This window comes from Dasypus novemcinctus, chromosome 13 (genome assembly GCF_030445035.2).
Source record: "Dasypus novemcinctus isolate mDasNov1 chromosome 13, mDasNov1.1.hap2, whole genome shotgun sequence".
Lineage (NCBI taxonomy): Eukaryota > Metazoa > Chordata > Mammalia > Cingulata > Dasypodidae > Dasypus > Dasypus novemcinctus.
Genome location: NC_080685.1, coordinates 3,911,954 through 3,922,547, shown reverse-complemented (window position 1 = coordinate 3,922,547; position 10,594 = coordinate 3,911,954). Strand labels below are relative to the sequence as shown.

General features: G+C 43.3%; 1 protein-coding gene across 5 annotated transcripts in view; it reads left to right on the top strand.

Moving 5' to 3' along the window:
• The first annotated feature begins 1,062 nt into the window (after positions 1-1,062).
• Positions 1,063-10,594, top strand: part of EFCAB2 (EF-hand calcium binding domain 2) — a 213,138-nt gene continuing 203,606 nt past the window's right edge. For 2 of the 5 annotated variants that reach the window (XM_058309399.2, XM_071207325.1), the window contains exon 1: positions 1,458-1,489. Coding sequence is in view for 2 of the 5 variants with exons in the window: in XM_023584718.3 (XP_023440486.1) it covers positions 1,247-1,298 (52 nt within the window). In the remaining 3 variants the exon portion in view is untranslated. The other 3 variants (XM_023584718.3, XM_058309398.1, XM_071207326.1) reach the window with 3 other exon arrangements.

Sequence of the window (10,594 nt, the reverse complement as noted above, 5' to 3'; positions counted from 1 at the left end):
CGGACCCCCATTAGAAGAGGTCTGCAGGGCCAGCTTCAAGGAGTGGCCGTCACGGAGGTCACCTCAAGGACGGCCAGGCTCGTGGCCGGGTGACTGCTGAGGCAGGGAGGGAGGGAAAAGGCACTCCAGAAACAGGAAACTGCCAACAGCATAGAATATAATAAGGCACAGCGAGTGAGCAGCAAACCTGAGACCAGAGATGCGGTTTCCTGCATTTATTTCAAAGCCCTTCATGATCTATATGAAGAGAGGGAATCTAAAGACCAGTAACTAGACTATAATGACTATGAAATTTAGCATCCATGAATGCTAATGATGACTCTTTTATGTTTGAATGTTAAGAATTCACCATACAAAAAAATAAAAAGAATTAAAAAAAGAATTCACCATACAATATATATCAATATAATTGATTTGTTAAAAAAATTCACCATAATTGTACTTACTTTATTTAAATATTTATCTTGTAATATGAAATTTTGTGATTGAATTATTTATATCTAATATTAAGTGCTGATCACAGTACCACATGAGTACCTTTTAGAGAAAAACCATTTTAGTAAAGAATATTGTCAGCCGCTTTAGGGTTTAAAACATGACAATAAAAGGAGCACAAAAATCTGTGATAATAAAATCATTAAATACAAATAGCTTGCGTTTTCAAGGCTTCTTACAATTCATTTACTAGTCTATAAATCGATGCTGCATACATCGCGTCATTTAAATTAGTACAACATTTGCGCTAAAGCAGGTGTCCTTAACCAGGGGTCCGTGAGCTTGAATTTAAATTAAGCAAAAAAACATTATTCTTGAGGGGACGTGTTGGTGCAGGTGTGATGTATTTAGTAAATACACAGTGCAGTGTGGATTTAGGAAGGGGTCCGCGCAACAAAAAAGGTTGAGAAGCCCAAATTAGATTTAGTCTCAAAAATAAGCCATTAAAAATTTGAACACGGTTGCAAAATTTGAGAAAAGCAGAATTTAACACTTTTCCGTAGCAACATTTCCTGGCGGTCAGGTCCAATTTCGCAACTGCGAGCATTTTAACCTGCGCGGCGTGGAGCGCACGTCGGCACGTTCTCGCTGCGGGCAGAACCTGCTCTTTGGTCCGAGGAAGCGCAGCGCCCCCGGCCCGCACTCGTCCCAGGGCGCGGGCCTCGCCCTCGGCGCGGGCCTCCCGGGCAGCGCGCTCGCCTTCTCGGGCCCGGCCGCCCCGCCGGGGCACGCGCGGAGGCCGAGGCGCCGCATGGCGGGCGCTCGCGGGGCGGCTCGGCGGGCCCGGAGCCCTGCGCACGGAGGTGCGGGACCCTTAGGCCAGAAGACCCCGCGCCGAGACTCCGGCTCGGGCCTCGGCCTGCGGCGCGGGCGGCGCGCTCGGGGGCGCGCGGGAAGGGGCGAGGGGCGCGCGGGGCCGGGCTCGCCGGGTACCGCCCGGCAGCTCCCGGGCGACGGCTCCGCGACAAGATGGCGGAGGAGAGGGAGCGCACAGGTAGGCGCCGCCGGCCGAGCCCGCCCGCGCCGCCGCCCCCGGGAGCCCAGCGGGCGGGGAGGCGCTGCTCGCCGGCCCCCGCGCCCCGGCCGCCGAGAGAGGGCCCGGGAGAGGCGCGGGGGAGGCGCGGGAGCCTGCGCCGCAGGGCGGCCCCGCCCCGCCCCTCCCCCCCCACTCCCTTCTCTGCTCCCCTCCTCCCCTCCCTCGTCCCTCCTTTCCTCCCCTCCTCGTCCCTCCTTTCCTCCCCTCCCCCTCCAGCCCTCCCTCCCCTTCCCCTCCTCCGCCCTCCTGTTCTTCCCTCTCCCTCCCCTCCCCCGCTCCCCTCCCCCTCCCCCGCTCCCCTCCCCTTCTCCCCTCCTCCCCTCCGCCCTCCCTCGGAGCAGAGAGCCGCTTCTCTGGCGCGGGGCTGCGGCTGAAGGGCCGGCGGGGAAGCTCGTCATGGCGGCCCTGTTCAGGGTCGCGGGACCGCCGCCGCGCCGTGCGCTTTCGGAGCGGCAGGCGCCGCGCCGGCAGCTGCTCGGGCTCCGGTCGCCGCCGGGTGGCCCGGGCGAGGCCGGGCTCGGGCCCCAGCCGCGGGCGGCGTCCCCCGGGGGCGCGCGCAGCCCGGCCCCAGCCCGCCAACGCCGGCCGCCATCTTGCCTCCGCCGCGAGGTGGAGGAGGGCCTGGGCCGCCGCCCGCCGCCGCCCGCCGGCCTCCCTGAAAAGCACACCCGGCAGTTCCAGTACAGACGAGAGCACCGGCGAGGGGCGGCCGGGGCCGCGGGCGGAGGCGCGGGGGCGGGCGGCTGAGGCCGGACGCAGGCGCTCGCGGCCTGGAGCCCCGTTATCCGCGGGACGCGGGACGCCTGAGGCGTTTTCTCTCAGCCGTGGGGCTTCTAGCCGAGCCTTAGCTACCTACTAAAAATAACCGCTAAAGTCACCGCAAAAAAAAAAAAGCCGCAAAGCAGAAGTAAACGTCTCAGAAATGAAAAGAACACTCCACCTTTGTTTCCTTTCCTGAGCCCTCAGAACGTCCTGTCAAGCTCCCATTTTTCTCAGCGTGGAACAGAAGTCGGGTTACGGGAAGAAAGCCCGCGCTTGAGTCGCCTGCCACGGCGGCGACAGAGTCCGCGGGGAAGCACGTGAAACCTGCCCGGGTCCACCTGTAGATCCGAGCACTCTTACCCTTACCTGATACGGTTAATTGGAGGATCCGGAATTATTAAGCTGTTCAGGATAGTCTCCCTAAGTTAATTATACTTTTGTGCTGCTATTTTGGAAGTATAAAGTACTTTCTGAGGAATTTGTTTAGATTAATCGTAGGCCTTCCCCAGAAAACGGCATGATTTCTTCTTTACACTAAATTCTGATGTATAAAAAATGGAAAATCGCTAGGAGATAGATGGTCTGGTAATTTATTACTGGATTTTTGTTTTTGTTTTTTTAAAATGATTAGGACAGCTTGAGGAACAGTGCTGGATTGTGCTGCAATTACAGTGTTTACTTTTTAACAGACTGAGCGCTTTCCTGATTTTCCAATTTTCAAAAATCTCTAAGATTAATTCAGAGGAAGAAACAATTCTGTACACAACATTAAAAGCTGGAGCCGTTCGTTCCCTTGGCACATGTCTAATGCCCATTATATGGAAGGCGTTCCGCTTAGGTTAGAACCTCGGAGGATGCAGGGATGAACAAGGGCAGGAGGTGAGCTCGACGAGTCACGGACCAGTGCGCGGGACCAGGGAGGAGGCGGGGCGGCCTTCGTGCTGCTCGCCGCCAGGTGGCGCCAGGTGCCGCCAGGTGCGCCAGGTGCCGCCAGGTGCGCCAGGTGCCGCCAGGTGCGCCAGGTGCGCCAGGTGCCGCCCTCCTGCTACTCCCGAGTTGTCTGCGGGCAGCGGGTGGGCATCCCTGAGAGTGGATCAGAAATGAAGACTCTCAGGCTCTGCCCCGGGCTGTGAATCCCAGGCTGCATTCTAACATGTCTGCAGGTGGTACTCATGCACACTAACCTTTGAGAAGCACTGTTATTTACTGTTTTCATTTATTCTTAACAGTTTTTTTTTTTGAGTTAATTTTAACTGCAGTTTGAGGGGCATGATGAGGTAAACTCAGGCCGTCTGAGGATAAACTGCACAGAGACTTGGCGATATGGATCTTTGGTGGGCAGATGCCACTCCTGTATTTGAGTCTCAGCCCTGAGGGTTCCGAAATTACATCTAAACTTGACTAATCAGAATTGACCAGGCTTTGGGGATTCACTCAAGCTAACCAAACTCAGGACAGACTGATCTGCAAACCTGGATAGTGGTTTATTAATTTAAGTAGGGCTGTGTTGATTCAATTACCAGAAAGCGAATTTCTGCAATGTTCTGTATTATGAGTATTAAGCTTTTGGGAGATTGAATTTATATTTCAAAAGTTGCTTGGGGACCATGGAATCAAACAAAAGAAGATAGTTTTGCAGGATATTTCCATTACCCTATGAACTTCAACGGGACAAGGACCGTTTCCGATCTGTTATCCCCAGTGCCCAGCCCGGTATCCGGTATCTAGCCTGTGCTAGGTATTGAGTAAATATTTTAAGTTCAGATCATTTGAAGCCATCAAAGACGGTTTATGTTTTAACTGAGGCATTATTAACTTTATTCTATATTCTATATATGAGTACATGAAACTAGTTTTAGTTTTTATTATTATTTTCCTTTTCCTTACAAGTAAGCTATATGTTTGTATTTACCTGGGTTGACAAGCTTTTTTTTTCTTTCCCCAGAGAACCAAGGTGTTAACTAGTGTCTTAAAAATCTCTTTGTAGAAACATTCATTTGTTTTAAATGGTTCCTCTTCATTTTAAGATGTATTACAGTTATAAAGGAGGAATAAGTTTCTGGTTCACCTTGCCAACATTTAGGAATTAATCCTGATATAAGTATTGAGAATAGTGATAGGAAAAATTAAATTAGTACAGGGACTATTATATTCTACTTGTGAAACCGTTCTATTTTATATCTTGAAGTTATTATGCTGATTTGTAGCATTTTTATGCCTTAACATAGTATTTATTATTTTTTCTAGATTAAAAGAGAGTGATAGTTATGTTACGTAAAAAAAAGAAAAGAGTTTAGATTTTAGAATTAAGGTAATTTTAGAATTCACTTAATTTTTTTTTTGTTTTGCTGAAAGGAGAATGTTTGAAGTGGAATAGAAAAAAAAATATTTTTTTAAGTTTTAGCGTTTCCCTAAAGTTTTCTGAGCCAGAACTTTTTTCCCCCTTTCCTTTCTTTTCCTTCTGTTTTGTTTTGTTTAAACAGAAAACCAATGCAATTGTTGATTCTTTGCCTCCTTAAATTATAATTGTTTCTGTCCTCTACAGAACATTGTCTAGAACTGGAAGGATATTCTGTTTGTAGTGAGAATCATATCTAGGAAACAAACTGCTTAGGGATAAGATTCTAACTTTTGGTTACCCAGTGAGCTTTGGAAGGTATGTTCATTTTTTTAGTAAGCCTCTTTTTTGTACATCAGGTAATCAAAGCTTGTTCCTGGGTTTACAATTTTTGTTTGTATAAAAATATTCCTTGTTACTTTGCATGCTTTGATAATATTGGTTGTTAAAGTGTCTCGATTCATTTATTACATCATAGAAGGAAGAGGTTTTATGAGTTTTGTTTTGCTTTGTGTGGTTTTTGGTCTCTATATTGTGCCACTTCTCTGAAAACCCAGCATTTGGAAATCTAAAGTGAAAAAACAAATTACAGAAGAATATTACTTTATGAAAAGAGTTCCATTAAATATTAACTGTTGATAGTATGAAGTATAATGTATAGCGTAATAGAGGTAGGCTTTGGAATAAGACCTGAATTTGAATTCTAGCTTCTCCAAACTATGATCGTAATCAAGATGCTGAACCTTAGGAGCCTCAGGTTCCTAAAATGTAAAATGGGAGCAGTTATACCTATTCCATAATGTTACAATGAGAACAGGGCCTTCGTATTCCTCTTTATATCCCAGCACCCTCTGCAATGCCTGGTATTGAGTGAGCAGGAAGGAAAGAGCTTGGTACATTCTAGGGACATGGTAGCTGTTCTGACATGTTTGACATGGAATGTAGGGGTTAAGAAAAACTTAAACCCAAATCTTAACAATTGTTGATTATATGTGCTGCATTCATGCATATTTATGGAGCCTTTTAGTAAGTTTTCTCCTGGCTTTAGACCAACGTAAATACATCCAGGTAGAGACTAACTGACCCTAATTTACATACCCTAACTCAGAATTCATAAAATTCAGAGAAGAACTAGACTGGAATTTATCTTTGCTAAATAAAATAAAAAATTTAAATATAAAAAATATATAAAAATTTGTTAAGAAAATTCACAATTTAGAAAACCAAATAGAAATATTCAGTGCATTCAAAATGAAAGAAAAATTTTGGTACATTTATTTTGGAAAGTAAATTGAAAATTTGTATTAAGAAAAAAAATGATGTCTATATGTTTTTCTTCTTTAATGTACTCCTGGGAATTTTTCCTGAAAAAATATGTTCTGAAAAGGAGAAAGAAAAGAATAAACACAAAAACATTAATTGCAAAATTATTAATAAATTTGAAAACATGGATATAATCTACTTTCCCAACAAATGGGGGATGCTAAGTAAATTGTTCTATATTGACTTGTTGGATTGAAGCCACTTAAACAATATATAAAAATTATGTGTGTAAATGGATAAGAACTACAGGGAAACACAGGAGAAGATGGTATCAGAGTACTTTGATTTTCAGGGGCATTTACTTATTTTTTTAAGATTTATTTATTTCTCCCCCTCCCTCCATTGTCTGCTCTTTCTGTCCATTTGCTGTATGTTCTTCTGCGTTTGCTTGTATTCTCATGAGGCACCTCTGGGAACTGATCTTGGGACCGTCTGGAGTGGGAGAGAGGTAATCATTCTGTTGTGCCACCTCAGCTCCCTGGTCTGCTGCATTTCTTATTATCTCTTCTTTGTGTCTCTTTTTGTTGTGTCATCTTGCTCCTCCAGCTCTCCATGTGGGCCAGCACCCCTGCACGGAGCAGCACTCCTGTGCGGGGCAGTACTCTGCACAAGCCAGCACTCCTGCGTGGGCCGGCACTCTGTGTGGGCCAGCTTGCCTTCACCAGGAGGCCCTGGGCATCAAACCCTGGACCTCCTATATGGTAGATGGGAGCCCAATTGCTTGAGCCATGTCTGCTTCCCAGCATTTTTTTTACTTTATTTGCATTTTTTTATCCCCCCTCCCTTGTGGCTTGCTTGCCGTCTGCTCTCTGTGTCCATTCACTGCGCACTCTTCTGTGTTTTTGCTTGTTTCCTTTTTCTGTTGTGTCACCTTGCTGAGTCAGCTCTCTGCGGCGCTTGTAGGCCAGGCGTTGCTCCACAGCGTGTGGGCGAGCCTGCCTTCACAAGGAGGCTCCGGGATGCAAACCCAGGGCCTCCCATATGGTAGATGGGAGCCCAACTGATTGCGCCACAGCCACTTCCCACAGCATTTACTTTTAAAAGTTATTATTTTAATGTCACTTCTATGAAACTTTTAAAACCCATGTAGTCAGCAACTATTTTTATATTTTAAAATCTGTATGCTAATTACAAATTATTATTACCTATTTGTGGAAGCATATTTACCACATCCTGTACTTGACAATATTTTGTAAGTCTTTAGTACGGGTTTTATAGCTATTAAGAGTGTAATAAAATAATTTACATTTTAAAAGTATAATAGATTTGGGTTCTTTAGACCTGAACTTAAATTCAGACCCTGCTATTTTCAGTTTTACTTGGGCATATCCCTTAATTTCTCTTTTCTTCAGTTTCCTTCTCTGTAAAATAGGGATAATAGTTTGTTTCAGAATTTTAAATATAAAGTGCTATACAAATAGGTGAAATTTCTTCAAATAATAATTGTTTAACCATAGTTCAATTATTTGAAATGAATTTTACCCACATACACAGTTATAGTCCCAGAAGTGAAAAGGAAATGAAATTAGCAAGTGTATTTATGTATTCATTCAGCAAACATTGGTAAATGCTGGGGTAAGGACATAAAATACACAGCATCCTTGCCGTCAAAGAGTTTCCAGTCTAGTGAGGAAGCCAATGAAGGAGATACTGCTGTCACAGTGTGATGGGTGCTCTGGTAGTTGCACTTTACAGCTAGAGGGTGGCCTGAGGCAGTAACTGGTCTCGAAGAGAAGTCAGTTTGTGCGCCATTTTCTCCAAGATCCCTATCCTCACCTCACTCCCCACACTGGTTAAATTATGATCCCCTTTTATTCTCTCTCATAGTCATGTGTTCTTTTTCTTTATATTGTAATTTGTAATTACCTACATATTTGTTGTGTAATGTCTGCTTCCTCTTGTAGACTCTTAAGTTCCAAGAAGATAGGGTTCATGCTTTGTTTGCCATTATATTCACCAGGGCTTGGCACATAGTAGAAGCTCAGTAAGTATTTGCTGAATGTTGACTAAAAGATGGATTCTGAAGGATGTGCTTTAAGCTTATCTTGGATTAATAGTTAGTCAGGGGAACAAGTAGGGGCAAAATATTTCAGGAAGAGAAGAAATAATATGCTTAAAATCATGAAGGTGAGTTCCAGTAATGGCAAAAGAGTTTAGTATGGCTGGAATTTGGGATAGGTTAGGCGGTATGGTGGGATTTTAATTTTTTAAATTCTTTCTTTCAGGAGGTACCCGGGATTGAACCTGGGCCCTCATATATGCGCAGCAGGTGCTCAATCACTGAGCTTCACCTGCTGTCCTGGGATTTTAAATTTTATTCTTAAAGCAGTTATGGACCAGTAAAAGATTTTTAACAGGAGATACAATAATACTTTTTGTTTATAAAATAGTTTACACTCAAAATCCTCAAGATTGAGGCATGAACAAACATAAGTGCGGATTGCAACTATGGACTAAAATGGAGCTATTGTTATTTTAGCAATGAAGAACTTGTAACATTGATATAAAGGCAGTGGCCACCAGGGTTCTGAGGGGAGGGAGAGGGAAGAATAGGCATAACATGGGGCATTTTGGGGACATTGGAATTGTCCTGTATGACACTGCAATGACGGATGCAGCCTGTACACATCTTATCAAAACCTATAAAATTGTGCAGTGCAAAGAGTAAACTGTAATATAAACTATAGACCTTGGTTAGTAGGATTGCTTCAATATTTCTTCCTCAATTGTAACAAATGTACCACACTAATGAAAGATGTTGTCAATGGGGAAAAGTGGAGGAAGAGAAGAGGGTGGAGTTTATGGGAAACCCCGATATTAGCAATGTAACATATATGTAATCTGAAGTTTCTTTAAAAATAAAAACAACAACAACAATAAGAAACAAGAAAAATAAATCGGCATACATTATAGTTTCAAGTCTAAGACAAAACACAAATCTCTCTAGAAAAGTCCTAGAAGGAAATATACTAAAATGGCAAACAATACTCTAGATTCCAGACCAATTGTTTTTAACGAAGAAATGCAATTCTTGGATCCCCCCCACCTTACCCCCTACCTACTGATGAAGAAACTTTCGGGGTAGGGCCTGGCAATCTGTGGTTTAACAAGCCCTCCAGGTGATTCTGTATATCCTAAAGTTTGAGCACTATGGCTGCAGATCATGAGATCATGGGTGAATTTTATTTTATTTTTTCCTTATAAACTGCTCTTTGATTTCTCTGTGTGGGACATAGAGGTTAAGAGCATTACATTGAAGTCTGACAAATCTTAGGATCTTAGCTTTCCCTGACTTTTAGATGTTTAGATTGTTCCAAAATTTTCTATGTTATAAATAATGCTGCCATGAATGTTCCTACAGAAGGATCTTTGATTCAGCTTTGAGCCATACCCCTAACCCCCTGTGGAAAAAAAATTTAACTTAATCTCATCTCTGTCGGTTCTTATTAGTTACTCACAGAAGATAATCTAATTTTCAAATTATTTGAGTACCCTACGATCCTCTTTTGCTATTTATTTTAATTCCTTTTCAATTTTTTTCTCTCAAAGGGTCACATAATTGCCAATCAGAGTTTCTGATCGATATGAGATATATAGAGATATTTATTTGTTTATTGTCTGTATTGGAAACCACATGAAGTCGGAGGCTTTGCTTCATTTACTGCTAAAGCCCTGGAACTCAGGACAGTGTCTAGGATATATAATCACTCTGTAAATACTGTTGATTGAAGGAATGAACCAGGAGCACATGTTGAGTAAAGAAACAATGCCAGCCTGCGTCATCTTATTATGGGTAAATGTATGTTTTTTGTTAATCTAAAAATAATGAAAATAGCTCAGAGTTACTCCCATTATATTTGCAGTGGAACTAAGATTGGAAATCACTTATTTAACCCAAACTCATCATTTAAAAACCTACAATGGCATTTCCACGTAAACATGGTAGATTGAACACACGTTTATTTTTACCCTGAAACCCCACTAAAATGGCAGTAAAGGAATAAAAAGGCATGGGCCCACAAGGGCAAAGAGAATAGGAGAGGAGATAATAGTGCTAGGTAAAAAGAATTAGAAGAAGAGATAATACATTATTAAATTAGAAGAAGAGATAATACATTATTAAATGGATGGACAAGTGGCAACTAACCTAGTAAAACCAAAGAAAATAAATACAAGTCTGTAAAGGAGGAAGCCCCAGAGAAGCAAACCACTTGGAACTGAAAAGCCTTGGAATAGTTTAGGATTAGAGGCAGCAGCCATTCTGGAGGACACGTGTGGCATGAGGCTAGCTAGAGGAGTTCTAAGTGAAAGTCAAGGCAAGTGGTTAACTTTCCTATTCCCTGGAGTAACCGGGGCTCACTCCCCTTCCCTCTATGCAGGAGAGCGGAGGCTTGCTCCCTGGAGAGCTTAAATCAGTAAGGCCTGGGATTTAGGGATACCTGGGACAGCTGTTGGTGGTGGTGGGGTGGTGCTTACCATCTATGATGTAGCAGTTGAAATATTACCAAAATTTGTATGAAATTCAGCATTAGTACTTAGATTAAATATTCCGAGTAGGGCCCTCAATAAAAAACCTGAAAATTGGTGGTGAGTCTAATAGAATGTATAAGAGATGGGAGTTTGGAATTCTCTTAAGATCT